Here is an 18,967-nt window from a genome sequence, read left to right as displayed (position 1 = left end):
ACCGCACATTCAATGGCCTATTTTAATAACAGAAAGATATTGTGGACAAAGAGGTTGGAAGCAATGAGGTAAGTTAGGCTAGAATAAAATGTCAAAGGGGTTTGATGGGTAAGACATACTTGTCTGTACCACTGACCCAAAAGAAAATAAACATTAAATATGTTCTACCTTAGAAAACCATTCAGAATAGGGCATATGTCCATATGAAGTCTCTTTGCATCGAATGATCATTCCCTTCATATTGACCATTCCTCCAGGGATACCCCGTGTGTGGTGAGTAGCGATATCTCCTTTCATGTTGTTGTTATTCCATCCTAGACTTAAAAGATTCTGTTTCTCATATCACTTGCTTTTAGTTCCCTTTCGGAGAAATAACTGTATAATTTTTTTTTCTGTTTATTTTTCATCCTGCCAACAATTTTCATTTCCTGTAGAGTCAAAACAGTGTTATATTTAAACAGATTTTGTTTGACATACTATAATGAGAGTTCAGTGCCTCCTTGTGCACATTAACGAGTTCCTCGATTGTCTCATCTTTGCTCTCTTGAATAGATGTTATTCTCTATATGTGTCACTTAGTTGCTCAGATCTCAGTTCACAGTAATCACTATTTGACCATTCAGACAAGCTTGTCACCTACATCTCGACAACCAGAAATTTGTATTCAAAATGAAAATAATCATTATAATTGTAACAGACTACTGTAGGACTATTTTTTTTTATTTTGTCAAAATCTGCCATATTATGCACAGATAATCTGCAAGCCATTTAATCTGAATAAACAGTCATCATTTGCTGTATTTAAAGAACAGTATGGGAAACAAAATAACCAGTAATGACTAAAGCAGAGATAATACAAAATGCAGACTGTCTATAGTTGATGAAAATGAGAAATTTTTAACACCTGTTATATATTTAAGCATTAAGGTGTCATTTATGGAAGTGTCTGTTTGGGCTGTACCCTTGTGTGGACAAAATAGCATAGAGGCTCGTGAAATCAGGTGCTAAAGAATGTAGAAGATTGCGTGGGCAGATAGGATAACTAATGAAGAGATACTAAATTTAATTGGAGATAAAACAAATTTGTGGCACAAACTGACTAAAAGAAGCAAGCAGTTGATATGAGGCAGTAAGGAATTGTCTGTTTGGTAATGAAGGGGTAACAATTGTAGGAGGAGACGAACGTTTGATTACAGTAAGCAGGTTTGTTGCACAGATGAAGAGGATTGCACAGGATATACTAGCATTAGCATGGAGAGGTGCATCAAACCAGTCTTTGACTGAAGACAGCAGTAGCATGTTAAGCCTACTATCTGACCACAATAGTACCAGAAACACAAATGGTACGACTTTGGTCAGAAAGAATGCAGAGTACTGTCATTTTTCTACACTTGGTGTCTATGACTGCCAACTGTGAAAGCTATTATGTATTTGACAAAGGAATATCCCTTAAACTTGAGTATTAGCACTAGATCATCTTGAAAAAGCTTGCTTAACTGAAACTATTTGTCTGGGAAGACCTGTTACAACAAATTTTGATATCTTGCCAATTAACTGAAAGTATGTCACAGCTTTACCCATGACTGAGTCTTTGTGATCATTAATATTATGTTTGAGCTTTTGGCCTCACACATACGACCATTGTCTCTGTCCTTTCAGACTGTAGTCACATGTGTGTTTTCTACTTTAGAAGGATGCCTTGAGGCCAAAAAGCTCAAATATATAGTGGTAATTTTGTTGTGCCTGTCTGCAAGTCAGTATGCCCTCTGTATGGTGAGTAGCTATCCATACTTTTCAGAATAATGTCATTATTGCATCTTGGCTTTTCCATGCTTTATTTCATATGGTAATACTAATGTTGGTTTACTTAATTATGATGTCTGATTTAGGCAAAAAGTATTTTAAATATTGCACAATTTCTTGAACAATGGTTACTGCCTCAAAATTAGTAGTGTGTGTTCTCATTTGCTGACTGAAATTCATACATTTTGGGAATTTCTCTGTTTTGTTACGTTCCTGTAACATGTGATCCATTGTTTGATTTCCACCAGTGCATGGAAATAGGGCACTGTTAGTTATTCTGAATTGATTGTAGTAAACGTTTGGTTTCTTGTGTCTCATTAAAATCACCATAGAATTATGAGAGATTGGTAATGTGTCCACCAGTGTTTGGTGCACAATTGGAAAATATTATGATGTAATGATTCCTTTGTAGTTTGTTGCCATTCATTTTTCCAGAGTCACTGTTCATGACTTTTGTTCTTTGAAGGTACTGGGACTCTGATATATTTAACTTCCTTGTGCAATCTGGATGCATTTTTAACCAAATAGTGTGCAAGTTCATTTCTGTTTGAGCTAGTCCAGTTCTTCTTTTGTAACATTCTAATCTTATTTCATGAATAAGGCTGTTGTTATGGCTTTGACTCCTCAAAGAATGTGATGTTGTTTTATTGTCATTTTTTTGTAAGCCAGTTAGTGCCTTAGCTTTTCGAGAACTTTTGAAATGCGAAGCATTCTACCTCATTAAGCGTTCAGTTCCCAGTTTATGTTTGATCTGGTACATTGGCTCTTTGTTCATGAAACCTGCTTTGCCTATCCTACTCCTGTCAGTGAACATTATATCAAGTATTGATTCCTGTTTTTTCTTTCATTCAAAATGACAAGTCGAGTTCTTATGAGGATCAGTAGTTTCTAAATTTAATTTCATAATTATTGGTGTTATCCCTGACAGAATAAATACACTACTGGCCATTAAAATTGCTACACCAAGAAGAAATGCAGATGATAAACGGGTATTCATTGGACAAATATATTATACTAGAACTGACATGTGATTACATTTTCACGCAATTTGGGTGCATAGATCCTGAGAAATCAGTACCCAGAACAACCACCTCTGGCCGTAATAACGGCCATGATACGCCTGAGCATTGAGTCAAACAGAGCTTGGATGCGACCATCATGATGCTGTAAACAGAACCTGTATTCACCCGAAAAAATGACGTTTTGCCATTCGTGCACCCAGGTTCGTCGTTGAGTACACCAACGCAGGCACTCCTGTCTGTGATGAAGCATCAAGGGTAACTGCAGCCACGGTCTCCGAGCTGATAGTCAATGCTGCTGCAAATGTCGTTGAACTGTTCGCGCAGATGGTTGTTGTCTTGCAAACATCCCCATCTGTTGACTCAGGGATAGAGACGTGGCTGCACGATCCATTACAACCATGCAGATAAGATGCCTGTCATCTCGACTGCTAGTGATAAGAGGCTGTTGGGATTCAGCACGGTGTTCTGTATTACCCTCCTGAACCCACCGATTCCATATTCTACTAACAGTCATTGGATCTCGACCAATGCAAGCAGCAATGTTGCGATACGATAAACTGCAATCGCGATAGGCTACAATCCGACCTTTATCAAAGTCGGAAACGTGATGGTACGCATTTCTCCTCCTTACACGAGGGATCACAATAACGTTTCACCAGGCAACGCCGGTCAACTGCTGTTTGTGTATGAGAAATCGGTTGGAAACTTTCCTCATGTCAGCACGTTGTAGGTGTCGCCACTGGCGCCAAGCTTGTGTGAATGCTCTGAAAAGCTAATCATTTGCATATCACAACATCTTCTTCCTGTCGGTTAAATTTTGTTCTTCATGGTGTAGCAATTTTAATGGCCAGTAATGTAGTAGTTAATTTCAGACTGTTCTATATGCTTTTGCAGTTGTGATATCGATCAGTCATTGTACCTGATATACTAATTGCAATTGCACAGCCTTGTTAGAACATTAATCCATAATGGAGATGCATGTACTTACATAGGTAATATTGAGTCTTATGGATTTGGAGCCAATTATCCAGTGGATTCTGGCTGATTTTAATAATAATGTGTATTTGTCTGTGATGCTCTGTTCTGATCATTAAATCTGGGTACTGTTTGTTTGTGTAATGTTTATTGTAGTGTAGTGTTTGTTTGTACAGTGTAGTACAGCATTTGTTTGGTATAGGTACAGTTTGTACATTGTAGTGCGATGATTCTAAATTTCGTTCTTGGTGTCTGTCTCTGTGGTACATTCTATCACTGTCTGTCTGTCTTTCCTTACACTGATATCTGTATTTCAGGATTCACTGCCAGACATCCTTTTCTCATACCTTCTGAAAATATAATTTCTGAACAATGTTACCTTTTTATACTATTTGAGATTTTTGCTCACGCTGTAAGCACGAGGCACTTACCGAGAACCTTCTTCTCGAGGCTGCGCGAGATGTGTCCCTGCTCCGCCTCTGCCTCGAGGAATGCCGTGAACTTCTGTAGTGCACTCTGGGCCTCAGCACTCCCTGTAAACATGCCAGCATCACAGATGTTCTCTTTCCTATATGTTAGATAAGATACTTTATTGTCACATTGATTGTATAAAAACATGTTTTCGCTTGAGTACACTGGTGACTAGTCAGTCTTTAACCTAAGTTGTTACAGTATTTTATATACTACAGGAGATACATAATACATACATTGCTTATTATAATAAAAATACAACATTATATTTTAAATCTTTTTGTAACTCATCGAAGCATTACCGTAGCCTTCACACACCTATATGAAGTATGGATGTACTGAACAGGATACAAACCGCCATTCAAACTATAATTCTATATATAAACATGAATACACAGTGAACGTGTATACTTTGTATCTATATGGCTTCGAAAGTATACCATTTGTACTTGTATCTTTACTCCCTATTCCTATTTATAAATTCTTTTAAACTATAACATTGCTTTTTATTCATTTAGAAATTCTTCTAGACTATAATAACATTTGCTTTTTAGGTATGTGTCAATGGTCTCCAATGTGGATTCTCCAAATATTGATCTTATCTTATTTCTGAGCTTCAGAGCCATGTAATATGGAGTATTTTCATATACTGTCAGGCGGTGACAAGGTAGCATGTATTTCAATTTATGTCTAGTTTCATAAGCGTGTGTGAATGTATTTCCTTCAAACAGATGCGAGTTTTTCTGTTCAAAGGGTAGTATTTCATATATGAAGATTGAAGGGATTGCATGAAGTCCAGGCTTTCGAATAGTGGTTTGCATGAATGTCTACTATTTGTTCCTGTCATTGCTCTGAGATATATATATATATATATATATATATATATATATATATATATATATATATATATTTTTTAGTTTGAAGATTCGAAGGAGGTTTGTCTTTTCAGCACCCCAAAATATTATTCCATAACTTACACGTGGTATACAGTTTTCTTCACCGTTAAATCTGTTACTTTGTGTAGTACCCTCATTGCATAAACTAAACTATTTAATCTCTTCAGTAAACTGTCCACATGGTAGGTCCATTGCAAGTTTTTATTTAAAGTTATCCCAAGAAATTTGTTAAAAAGTTAAAGCTGTTAACTTGTCAGTATACCATCCAGAACTATGAAAGTGAATGTGAAGTGCTTCAGGACCAAATTAATCTATCATAATCAACAATATCTAAAGCATCAAACAATGGAAAATTGAGGATGGAATGTAACAATATTATGAGAAGGAAAGTTGCTACTTGCCATATAGAGGAGATGCTGAGTCGCAGATAGGCACAACACGCACACGCCCGCATGCATGCACACAAACGCAACTCGCACACTCATATTGCCCGAGACTGCAGTTGTGTGTGAGAGATGGGTTTGCGTGAGTGTGTGAATGCGTATATATGTCTATTGTTGACAAAAGCCTTAATGGCCAAAAGCTATAATTTTGATAGTCTCTTTGTGCTGTGCCTATCTGTGACTCACCATCTCCGCTATTCAGTGAGTAGCATCTTTCCTTCTGATAATATTGTTACAATATCTAAAACATGATAGCTTTGAATTTTAACATTTTGTAATATCTGTTTAATAGGTCTTTAAATAGGTGTCATCCATGTAGGTGCAGTCAGCTGGCATTCAAAGAGTAAAGGTACTACTTTTGTCAGTCCAAGTAATTAAGTTATTTTGCACTGAGTTATTTGTATAAATATAAATTGCCGACCAAAGCTTATTAACATTTTGTTGTCCGCGCGTCTCATACAAATTTATTTGCTTGGCGCCGGCAGCGCTAATTCCGATTACTTGGCTTGTTGCTGGCCACTTTTCACCTTTCTGTTGATGACAAGCTTCAAACATATTGACCTTTGTGTGCTTTAATTTTCCGGAAATCCTCTATTTTGCCGTATCGTTTCACAAACTCAAATTTTCTTCTCAAGGAACTTCTCTGCAAGTTCTACACTGTTATAATAATTATCCATGCAGAGGTGATGCCACTTTCCATCAGAAGGTGTCAGTAGTTCTATCACTGTTTTTGCTAAAGGCTGTCCACTGCTGGAATATATCTTGAATGAGGAAATGTATCCCATACTCAGATCACACAGCAGCCAAATAAACATGCCATATTTCGTAATTTTTGAAGGATTCTAAACTTTAAAATTTAACTGTCCATGCCACAGTATCATTCCTTCATCAACTGAGATGTTTTAATATAGATCAAATGTTTCTTTAAACTGTTTGGAAAAATAATCAATTACGAATTGCACTCTGACAAGCTGGTTGGCATTATCCAATGTATTGTTGCTGTCAGATAAATGTAAAAACGATAATATTTTTCCAAATTGGTTGCAGGACATCGTTTTGCGAAATATTGGTGTGTCTATCAACGGATTTGTTGACCAATAATCATCAATCTTTGATTTTTTTATAGTTACCATAAGGATAGCAAGCCCAAACCATTTTCTAAGTTCAGGTCCCATAATGTCGACAAAATTGGCATTTATTTTTTAATCCAGTTCCCTTCTATTGCAATTTTGACTGTAGTACTTGTTGGTTTTGTTTCTAATATATTCAAATAGGTCATTCTGAATATATAATTCTACGATATCCACGATGCTCTGGACCCGGGGATCCTTCAAATTTATTATTGGTCATCGGTAAATCAAAGTCTGCCCACAGTGCATTGTCTGATTCAGCCAAATCGGTTAGCAACCGTGGCGTTCGCCGAATTCTTCTTGGACAGATTTCACTATCTTCGTACAATTCTGCTTCACTTTCATTTTTTCGATATCCAATGTCTTCTTCCCATTCGGCCAAGTTGTCCGGAACATCAGTCAAGAAGTCCACACATTCATCGTAAATAATCCTGCTGTCACTTTCGTCCATTGTGATGAAAGGGCACAAGTACTTATAAAAACAAAAAACTTGTTGATGTGTGTAACTTATTGTTACCTAAACAAAACACCAACAGAATGCAAAAGATACTAAAATGCAGTCATTGGCAACTGCGTGATAGTATGCTCGTGACACCACTGTGGTGTCGCTGGCCACTGAACAATACTATGCAGATGACACTACTGTAATGTTGCCAGCCGTTTACCGCTTTTTCGTGCACGACACCACTGTGGTGTCACCGGACAGCATAGTGTTAAGCTTACTGACCAGTGTTGTCACATCTTTATGACTCATAGCAAGCAAGCTGATCATCATGGCATTGTATTGAATTCTTTAATAACTGTTTAAAGCACCTAATAATCACTAAAGGTGTAAGAAGCATTAGAAGACTTGCAAAATATTGGCATGGGTCATCAAACCTTACAGTTTGTTCCACATTTAGAATTTAGCAATATTTTCCACTCATTCAGACTCTCAGTCTTTACTTTCCACAAGCTGCAACTACGGCCAATATGTACGACATTGTGTGGTGTATTGTAGACTTGAATAAGGTAACTTACCCCTGGTGAGAGACTGTGTGAACATGATCTTGGCCAGCTGGTAGATGACCTCTTCCAGCGAGTACTCTGTGTACAGGAAGTCCACCACCTTCAACCTCTCCAGCAGCTCCTCATAGTCCTCATCAGAACTGTCAGAAACTGGAACAAGGAGTTGCAGTTAAATGTCGCACCTTCCCAGCACCGGTATCGACTAAAGTCCTCATGGGCACCAGCAGGGTTAAAGTGTCAGAAACAATATTGTTGCAAAATAGCTTTTCATCACCAGTAGATGCTGCTGATATCCTGGGCTGTTAAGGGAGCTCCTAAACTTTTTATACCTTTGTAATGTTACTGCCAATGCTGTGTAGTATCGGAATATATGATACTCACTACTAGATAAGACAGGAGTGATAGTTATTGGTTGGAAATCTCCTTGCTGCCTCCTTTGAAAATAGGGATTACCTTACTATTTTTTATAAACATGTTACAGATATTCCTTCTAACAGAGCTAAGTGTGGGAGAAAAGGCGGAGACTTTACCACCCAATGCAGGCAGCATGTAGTATGTCTAGTAGATTTGTTTTTGTTTTTAATTGGTTTATTTGTTTCACCATTTCAGGTTCATTTGTTGGGAGAAGGAACAAACTATCTGTCTCATGAGGAGTACTTTTGTGAGGTAGCAGTCTGTTCACAGTCACAGTATCAACCAGTTTCTTTTGCAATATTTGAGTGATATGCTACCAGCTTTCTACACAAAAGTCTGTACATGATTTAGAAGTGTGTGTGAGTTGTCTCATCCAAGTCTCTCTTTCTATACTTTGAATCAATGAAGGGAAGTAATAGTTGAGAAGTGGGTTGGACAACATGTAGTCTACCTCCAATATTATTGTCTGTTCATTGAGCAAGCAGTGAAGTGAACCAAAGAGAAATTTATGGATGGAATTTAACTTTAGGGAGAAAAAGATAAAAATTTGAGGTTTTCCAGTGACATTGTAATTCTGTGACAGTTGGCAACGGACTTGCAAGAGCAATTGGACAGAGTGGACATTGTCTTGAGGAGGTGTTATGAGATAAGTCAACAAAAGTGAAACAAGGACAATGGAATGCCTTCAGTTCAGAAAATGCTCAGGGAATCAGATTAAGAAATTAGATACTACAAGTATTTGACGAGTTTCACTATTTGGGTAGCAAAATAACTGACAATGGGCCAAGAAGAGAGGATATAAAATGCAGTTGAGCTATACCAATAAAAGCATTTCTGAAAAAGTCTTTATGCAAAGTGTCTGTGTGGACAATAAACAACTTGGAAAATGATAGAATAGAAGCTTTTGAAATATGGCACTACAGAAGACTAGAGTAGTAGATCAAATGTATTGTGGAGGTACTGAATCAAGTTGAGGAGAAAAGAAATGTGTGGCTAAACAAAGGGATCAGGTGACACAACACATTCTGAGGCATCAAGTGATCACCAGTTTAGTATTGGTGCGAGAGGGGGGGGGGGGGTAGTAGTGTACATGTGGGGTGGAGGGTTAGAAATTGTAGAGGGAGACCAAGAGATGAATACAATAAGTAGATGTAGGCTGTAGTCATTATTTGAGGTGAAGAGTCTTGCATAGGATAGAGCAGTGAGAACAGGTGCATCAAATCAGTCTTCAGACTGACGACCATAAAATCATCATTCAGAAATCAAACCAGGATTTATATTACTTTGTTACGTAGCATTAAAGCGCATAAAACAGGTATATTAAAATACAAAACCATTGTGTTAAGGATTAACATTATTTTTTTCACCTTTGGCGGACATACACCTTTTTGCAGGAGTAACGATGTAAACTTTTAGTGAGTAGTAACTTGAATTTCATAGAAATCAGCTGTGTGTAAGACTCATTAATGACTTTCTGGAAGAAATGTATTGAGAAAGTTAAAATAAATTTTATGTATGATTTTTCATCAACCAATGACACAGTTCTTCATCTCATACTGAAATATCCAACCAACATACAACATTTGAATCTAGTACAGAGCATGGGGACGAGAAGAAGCTGGATGACAGCTAGCTAAGACAATGAATGAATGAATGATTACAAAGAGAAAAACAAATAACTTCAAATTTGAACATTTTTGGTTGAGTCTGATAGCGACAGGTATGGATATCAATTAAAACAATGATTGACTTTAATTATTAACAACTCATTATTCTTTCCACTGCATATTTTGGAGGATTGTACCTCCATCGTCAGGGAAACTCAACAAGGCATGGACAGTTTGTGTCTACAGCTTTTTTGTGGTTCGGTTGTTCGAGGGAAGAGACCAAACAGCGAGGTCATCAGATTAGGGAAGGAAGGCGGCCGTGCCCTTTCAAAGGAACCATCCCAGCATTTGCCTGGAGCAATTTAGGGAAATCACAGAAAACCTAAATCAGGATGGCCAGATGTGGGATTGAAGCGTCGTCCTCCAGAATGTGAGTCTAGTGCGCTAGCCACTGCGCCACCTCACTTGGTAGCTTTTTGTGGCTATATCTTTCTGTGGATATATACAGGGTAGGCAAAATAAGACTGTACCAGAAAATATTTGCAAGGGTAATGCGGACTTGCCTGTTGTTGATGCACGACAGGATGGCCCATCACAGAAAATGCTGGAAACTGACATTTTGTTGCACCATTCCATTGCTGTTGCACATCTGTGCACATCTATCTCTCATATGCTCTGTGCTGAGTACTCTGATATGCCTTTACATTTGAGTAAGAGAGAGGAGCAGACCCTGTTTAGTGTGCAGTGAACTAAAAAAGAAAATGGTGTCCACAATGAAGCTCTATATTGTCGAGAGTTGTGTCAAGACAATTCACTGACAATGTGAGTGGAACTGTTTGTGCAAGCGGTTAAGATGGAAATGCTTTGGAAATCTCCAGCAAAGTTTGCAGTGAAAAACCTAGTGACTACAAGGACAGGCACACGCATCGTCAAGTTTCGAGTTCAGCACAAGGGAAGATTTCTGTACTGTGCACCAAACACGCTGTAGCTCTTTCATGTCAGTGCCTGGCATCTGAGAACAAGTAATGGCTTGTCTGCACCATTGGTCGGTAGCAGCTGCTGGACTGGAGAATTACTGTCCTGTATGTGTTTGGAGTGGTGCTGTCACTCGGATGCATGGACTATGATGAATGGCATCACATTGTGTTTAGTGATGAATTACAGTCTTGCACTACCATCGACAGTGAGTATAGTGGCAATCTGGAAACAGGCTTTCTTCCAATGCTTCGGAGAGGCTTAGCTCTGTTACTTCAGGTGTCACAGTGTGGGGAGCTATTGGACATCACTGAGATATTCAGCGAGTCTCAGAATGTTTACCAGAAAGACAGATTAGATGCCATTGGAGGGGGGAGTGTTCATTGCAGTCAGCAAAAATATTGTCTCTACTGAGGTTGACATTGAGTGTGATAGTGAAGTTATCTAGTCACACATAACAGGTCTGAGCAAAACAAAGTTAATTGTTGGATGTTTTTACCTCCCACCTGACTCATCTGCGACAGTTCTGGAGTAAATCAAAGAAAGTCTATGGTCAGTTGTACATAAATACCCTGATTATGCAATACTAGTTGGTGGTGACTTCTATCTACCCAGTATGGACCGGGATGTGTATAGATTCATTGCAGCCAATCTTGTGAAGTATTTTTGAACATGATTTTTGAAGACTGTCTTGAGCAGGTAGTTCAGCAACTGACATGCAATGGAAGTGTCTTGGACCTTGCAGCATTTTAAATTCCATGTTTAAGAAATTGTTCATGCAGGGTAATCTTACGAATGTACTGTTGTTTGACTTTCACACAGAGTCCTGTCTGGATGAGATAGTAATAAGCATCCATGGCATAGAGAAACAACTGAAATAGTTGAGCCCGGATCTCGTGGTCGTGCGGTAGCGTTCTCGCTTCCCACGCCCGGGTTCCCGGGTTCGATTCCCGGCGGGGTCAGGGATTTTCTCTGCCTCGTGATGGCTGGGTGTTATGTGCTGTCCTTAGGTTGGTTAGGTTTAAGTAGTTCTAAGTTCTAGGGGACTGATGACCATAGATGTTAAGTCCCATGGTGCTCAGAGCCATTTGAACCATTTTTTTTTTGAAATAGTTGAAAACAAATAAGTGGAATCCCAATTCAGGTTTGCAAAGAGTACTCTACGTCATTGGACCCTTACTTAGTTTGCATATATTGTGAATCTCTTGCCAAGCATAAAGTGCCAAGTGACTGGAAAAAAGTGTAGATGACTCATGTATATAAGAAGGGTAAAAGAACAGACCTGCAAAACTACAGGCTTACATCCTTAACATCAGCTTGCTGCAGAATTCTAGAGTATATTCTGAGTTCCAATACAATAAATTTCCTAGAGACTGAGAAGCTCATGTCCACAAATTAGCACAGCTTTAGGAAGCATTGCTGGTGTGAAACTTAACTTACTATTTTCTCACATGATATATTGTGAACTATGGATGAAGAGCAACAGGCTGATTGCATATTTGTAGATTACCAAGATGCATGCGCAACGTTACCCCCCTGCAGACTGTTAACAAAGGCACACGGATACTGAATGGGCTCCCAGATATGTGACTGGCTTGAGGTATTCTTAATAAATAGAACCCAATACGTTATTCTCGATGGTGAGTGTTAATGAGAGACAGGTGACATCAGGAGTGCCCCAGTGAAGTATGATAGGACTGTTGCTAGTTTCTACATACATAAGTGATTTGGTGGACAGGATGGGCAGCAATCCACAGTTGTTTGCTGATGATGCTGTGGTGTACAGGAAGGTGTCAAAAATAAGTGACTGGTGGTTGATACAAGATGACCTAGACAAAATTTCTAGTTGATGTGATAAATGTCAGCTCGCTCTTAACATAGAAAACTGTAGGTTAATGTGGGTGAGTAAGAAAAACAAACTGGTAATGTCAATGTTCAGATACAGCATTAGTAGTGTCCTGCTTAACTCAGTCATGTCATTTAAATATCTGGTCATAACGTTGTGAAGCGATATGAAATGCAAAAGCATGTGAGGATTGTGGGAGGGAAAGCAAATGGTCATCTTCGATTTATTAGGAGAATTGGTTACTGGTAAAGGAGGCCTATTCTTGAGTACTGTTTAAGATCTGAACACCCCATATTGAAAGAAGACATTGAAACAATTCAGAGATGAGCTGCTAGATTAGTTATTAGCATACAGGTATTATGGGTAGGCTTCAGGAGCTCAAGTGGGAACCTCTGGAGGGAAGAAGACATTCATTTTGGTGAACACTACTGAGAAAGTTTGGAGAACTGGCATTTGAAGCTGACTGTGGAATGATGCTACTGCACCAATATGTATTTCGTGTAGGGATCATGAAAATAAGATAAGAGAATTTGGGGCTCATACGGAGGCATATAGATATTTGTTTTTCCCTTACTATATCTGCGAGTGGAACGGGAAAGGAAACGACTAGTTGTGTTAAAGGGCACCCTCTGCCATGCACTGTACAGTGGCTTGCAGAATATGTACACTATGTAATTAAAAGTACCTGGACACCTGGCTGAACACGACTTATAAATTCATGGCGCCCTCTGCAGGTAATGCTGGAATTCAATACAGTGTTGCCCCCCCCCCCCTCCCCAATTAGCCTTCATGACAGCTTCCACTCTCGCAGGCATATGTTCAGTCAGGTGCTGGAAGATTTCTTGGGGAATGGCAGCCCATTCTTCACTGAGAGCTGCACTGAGGAGAGGTATCGATGTCGGTCAGTGAGGCCTGGCAAGAAGTCGGCATTCCAAAACTCCCAAAGGTGTTCTATAGGATTCAGGTCAGGACTCTGTGCAGGCCAATCCATTTCAGGGATGTTATTGTCGTGTAACCACTCCGCCATAGGCCGTGCATTATGAACAGGTGCTCGATCGTGTTGAAAGATGCAATTGCCATCCCCTAATTTCTCTTCAACAGTGGGAAGCAAGAAGGTGCCTAAAACATCAATGTAGGCCTGTCCTGTGAGAGTGCCATGCAAAACAACAAGGGGTGCAAGCCCCTTGCATGAAAAACACGACCACACCATAATACAACCGCCTCTGAATTTTACTGTTGGCACTACACACATTCGCAGATGAAGTTCACCGAGCATTTGCCATACCCACACCCTGCCATTGGATTGCCACATTGTGTACAGTGATTCGTCACTCTGTACAACATTTTTACACTATTTACACCAACTGAGCGTCGTCTGGCATTTACTGGCATGATGTGATGTGTGGCTTACAAGCAGCTGCTCGACAATGAAATCCAAGTTTTTCCACCTCCTGCGTGACTGCTATAGTACTTGCAGTGGATCCTGATGCAGTTTTTAATTCCTGTGTGATGGTCTGGACAGATGTCTGCCTATTACACATTATGGCCACCTTCAACTGTTGGCGGTTGTTGTCAGTCAACAGCCGAGGTCAACCTGTACGCTTTTGTGCTGCACGTTTCCACTTCACTGTCACATTGGACCTAGGGATGTTTAGGAAATCTTGCATACAGATGTACGACACAAGTGACACCTGACCACGTTCGAAGTCTGTGAGTTCCGCGGAGTGCTCCATTCTGCTCTCTCTCGATGTCTAATGATTACTGAGGTCACTGATACGTAGTACCTGCAGTAGGTGGCAGCACAATGCTTGTAATATGAAAAACATCTGTTTTTGGGGGTGTCCGGATACTTTTGATCACATAGTTTATGTAAATGCAGACTTCAAGTGACACCTGGTAATGCTTGAAGAAAAACCGATGGCACAGTGGTGTATCTGCATCCGTCATCCTTGCTTGTTACCTCTTATGTGGCAAATCGTGCTTGATGCTGAGGTTCTCCCATGGTCAGCATGATGAATATGTAAACATATGTGGGACCAGCTCAGACGTCAACTCCTTCCCAGTGCCAGTATCCAGGATCTCAAGGACTTGTTACACCAACTGTGGATCGACTTGCCTCAAGAGAGGATACAACATCTTGAGGACACCCTTCTCAATGGAATCAAAGCTTGCATTCAGGCCAGATAGTGACAAGTGGGGTCATACTGCAGGTTCAATTTGACTCAATTTTGTAATAAATCAAACAACATAACGTACCCTCTTAAGTAGAGAAGTTTCGCTACGTTTCTCCCTCCCTTTCTGTTAGGAGCTTAAATTTTAAAAAAATGTAAAGAGTTGGCAATATTGTGATAAGTTGTTCAGTTGAAGCATTTCTCTATGACACACCCACTGCCAAGCTGTGTAACAGTAGTTCTTAGGCAAACACAAGTCTTCCACATTAGATGAACTGTCAGCACATTGGAATGCCACACACGGGGGCCCAGGTTCGATTCCTGGCTGGGGTGGGATATTTTTTTCCCCCCCTCAGGGACTAGGTGTTGTGTTGTGCTGTCCTCATCATCATTTCAGCCCCATTGTCAACGCACAAGTCACCCATTGTGACATCACGCTCAATAACACTTGCACGTGGCGGCCGAACTTCCCACCTGGGAACTCCTGACCACTGATGCGATACAACCATTTCTGTAGCCAAGCACAAGTCGATCATGTTTTAAGAGAGGGACACAGGCATCTCATTCCAAGTTTGCCACTTGGTGTAAAGTGAGAGAGAAATAAATCACGTTACAAAGAAAACTATGAGATAATGTTATATCACTGTGAAAAATCTAACCAGATAGAGTACTTAAAGATGAAGAAAAAGGACTGATAGCAAAGAAGACTGATTTCAATTTATGAACAAAATGACTAGAAAAACGCTTCTGTACTTCTCACTCTCACATAATTTGTACTACATTTCCAAGAAATTCGCCGATGTTAGAGCATTATTTCAAAGTATACAGTCTAAGGGAGAGGGAGAAGGTGAGTGTTTCTGCTGCTTTTCTTCATGCTTGCCAAATCCTATCTTGCCCAGCAAGGGTGCCAGATCTCTCTCCAATGGAGAAAGATGGCAGGACCCTCCAACAAGCTTGGGATTTTGATGGTTTAACATGCCTATTGGACAGAATTTGGAATGATATTCCTCAGAATGACATTCAACAACTGTGTCAATCCATGCGAAGCATAAGGGCCAGGGCTGGACCAACATGTTATTGACTTGCATAATTTGCAAAGCACTTTCTCTTGACTAAATCATAAAATTTTTCTGAAATTGTAATCATTTTGTTTTCTGTGTATGTACATCACATCTACCAATTTCTGTCCCATTCAGATAATTCCTTGGAGTGTATATGGAACTGTAGAGCAAAGGGAAAATGTTTGAATGGAATTTCTCCCATTGGGGGGGAGGGGGGGGGGGCGTGCATGTGGCATGTGGATGTGTGGTGTGATAAAGCGCAAACTTCAGTTGTGTGGCTGTACTCTACAAGGCATTTTATGGTGTACTAACATTCCCCCATGTCAGTGCATTCAAGAAGGCAGATGTGAAGAACTGTGATCATTCCACCATCCTGTGACATTTGCATGCGTAACATAAAGCCTGTGCGCATCCACACGCATCCACAAAAGATAATGTTATGCATCTGGTGAACAGTGACAGGGTGGAGTGCTACATGTTACTTCCCTGAGGTGTAACCACCACTCTTGACATTATTTTATTGGCAACAACTGAGACATCTTGCAGACACAGTTGAAGAAAAATCGCCAGGAAGACTGTGTGAAGTGAAGCTACTGCAGGATAACGCCTGCCCGAATTCTGCTAGTCTGACAAAAAACACTATACAGGAGTTGGGTCGGGTAATCATTCTCCACCCACCTCATTTACATGATTTTGTGCCCTCAGATTTTCATCTTTCCTGCTCTCAGGTGAACAACCTTCAAGGAACTTCCTTTCCAGATAAAAATGCACTCAGAACATGGCTTGATGTGTTCATCACCTCAAAACCACATGATTTCCACTGTCATAGAATTGAAAAGTACCCCAGCATTGGCAGGGTGTTGTAAATAATGAAGGAGAATATGTTCTTGGTGATTAAAGTCTCTGTTATGTGTATCTGTTGTTAAAACTTATGCACCAGTCTAATTTATTAATTTCAGAAGGACTGAACGGACTTTGCAAGTAGCAGTATTGTGTAACAGTTGTATGTACATCTCATGATAAAAATAATTGATGTTCAACAGTAATTTAATTATAGTTATGAACCTGTATCTTTGTCAGAGTTTTTCCAAAGAATATCTTACTTTTAACTACAACATAATTAACTATATTTCAGTTACTACGTGGTACAGATAAATGTTTATACCATGGCTGTTCCTCCTGCATTTTACTACAATTTTCTAGCAATGCAACTTCTCTGCATATAACAGGGTCATTTGTAAAAGGCCTCATGGAACTTCCAAGGATATCCACTAGGTTGTTTGTATTTTGTGAAACATAATGGTTCTATATCACTAACTTGGAGAGCACAGGAATTTACGTCTGAAGATTCTCCACTGTCAAGAATGACAGGTGTTCTATTTGCTAGGAATTTTCGAATCCAATCATTCATAAAATTGGCATTATATTCTGCGGACTCCTATTTTATTTTGTTCTGAACTGAGGGAAGCTATGGGAAGCAGAGGGAACATTGCTGGAGGAGCAGCAGGTATGAGCAACTCATTACATAAGCAACATCTGACGATGACACTGAGGTGTGCTGGTCAGACGGCACCATCTCGCTGAGTGGTTGTGAAGTATCTACACAGTTACAGAATTTGATGTGGACAGCTTTCCATTATGTGCTTTTAAACCTTTTCCTTTTAAGAACAAGACAATTTAAAATTCTAAGTCCTTTTAGGCACTGAAATTGTTATATGCAGCTATTTGTTACAAGGTTTGTACTTCAGTATGCATGAGCAATCTGGTGACAGCTAGAGACAAAACCATGAGATGTTTTTCTGATGCTGTCGTTCACAGTACTCACCTTTGTTTGTTTCAATATGTGAGCCAGTATTCTTCTTGTCATTCTGCAGTACTTCATTGTCCTGTGGGAGCAGTTTGGGTTCTGAAGTCACCGGAACTTCTGGCTTGTCGAGACCCAGTGCCTTCTGAAGAAGTGTAGCCCGATCCTAGGAACAAAGCAGGTATATCTTACTATTACTATAGATTAAGAAAAGTATTTGATATTTCTTTCATGCTCATATTTTGTTTTACTGGTAGCATAAGATTAAACTCTGAATGCTCAATATTCTACCAAAGATTACCATCAAAGAATTCAAGAAGGTCCTAAGATAGGTACATAATCACTGAAATTAGTAAATCGTATTTGCATTCAGTTACTTTCCAGCAGGTAACTTAAAGATTGTGAGGCTTGCTCTGACCAATATGTAACCTTGTAATGTAATATCATGACCTGTCAAACTAAACATTCAAAACCTTTATTATGTACTGATAACAACTTAAACAGGAAAAATTGGACAACAGTAGCTTTCAGACAAAGAAACATAGTAAAAATCATTAACTGACACTTTTTCTCACTGTAATTTCAATGAATTATCATGATTTCTGTGTCTTCTAAATCTACATGGTTACTCTTGCAATTCACACTTAAGTGCCTGGCAGAGGGTTCATCAGGCCATTTTCATACTACTTCTCTACCATTCCACTCTTGAATGGCCTGTGGAAAAAGGGAACACCTAAATCTTTCTGTTCAAGCTCTGATTTCTCTTATTTTATTATGATGATCATTTCTCCCTATGTAGGTGGGTGTCAACAAAATCTTTTTGCATTCAGAAGAGAAAGTTGGCAGGTGAAATTTCATAAATAGATCTCACCGCAAAGAAAACCCTTCTTTGCACTTTTTCGATGTCCACCGTCAATCCTACCTGGTAAGGATCCCATACCACCCAGCAGAGGATGGACAAGTGTAATGTATGCTGTCTCTTTAGTGGGTTTGTTGCATCTTCTAAGTGTTCTGGCAACAAAGCACAGTCTTTGTTTCGCCTTCGCCACAATGTTATCTATGTGGTCTTTCCAATGTAAGTTGCTCGTAATTGTAATTCCTAGGTATTTAGTTGAATTGACAGCCCTTAGATTTGTGTGATTTATTAGATTTATTGTAGTACCCATGTGAATACCCTCACTTTTCTTTGTTTAGTGCCAATTGCCACTTTTTGCATCATACAGAAATTCTCTCTAGATTGTTTGTAATTGGAATTCATCGTCTGATGATTTTACTAGATGGTAAATTACAGCGTCATCTGCAAACAGTCTAAGGGGGCTGCTTAGATTATCACCTAGATCA

The 18,967-nt window shown here is 39.4% G+C and overlaps 1 protein-coding gene across 1 annotated transcript in view; it reads right to left on the bottom strand.

Annotated features, from left to right (window-relative positions):
• LOC126215147 (uncharacterized) overlaps positions 1-18,967 on the bottom strand; it is a 393,554-nt gene that overhangs the window by 9,879 nt on the left and 364,708 nt on the right. Inside the window, exons 9-11 of the mRNA XM_049941808.1 lie at positions 17,648-17,792; positions 7,761-7,898; positions 4,232-4,333 (exon numbers count right to left, since the gene is read on the bottom strand). Coding sequence (XP_049797765.1) covers positions 4,232-4,333; positions 7,761-7,898; positions 17,648-17,792 — 385 coding nt within the window. The remainder of the gene's footprint in view (positions 1-4,231; positions 4,334-7,760; positions 7,899-17,647; positions 17,793-18,967) is intronic.

The sequence above is a fragment of the Schistocerca nitens genome, chromosome 12, assembly GCF_023898315.1.
Source record: "Schistocerca nitens isolate TAMUIC-IGC-003100 chromosome 12, iqSchNite1.1, whole genome shotgun sequence".
NCBI classification, from domain to species: domain Eukaryota; kingdom Metazoa; phylum Arthropoda; class Insecta; order Orthoptera; family Acrididae; genus Schistocerca; species Schistocerca nitens.
The sequence above is the reverse complement of the archived record's forward strand: the minus strand, read 5'-3'. Positions and strand labels throughout refer to the sequence as shown.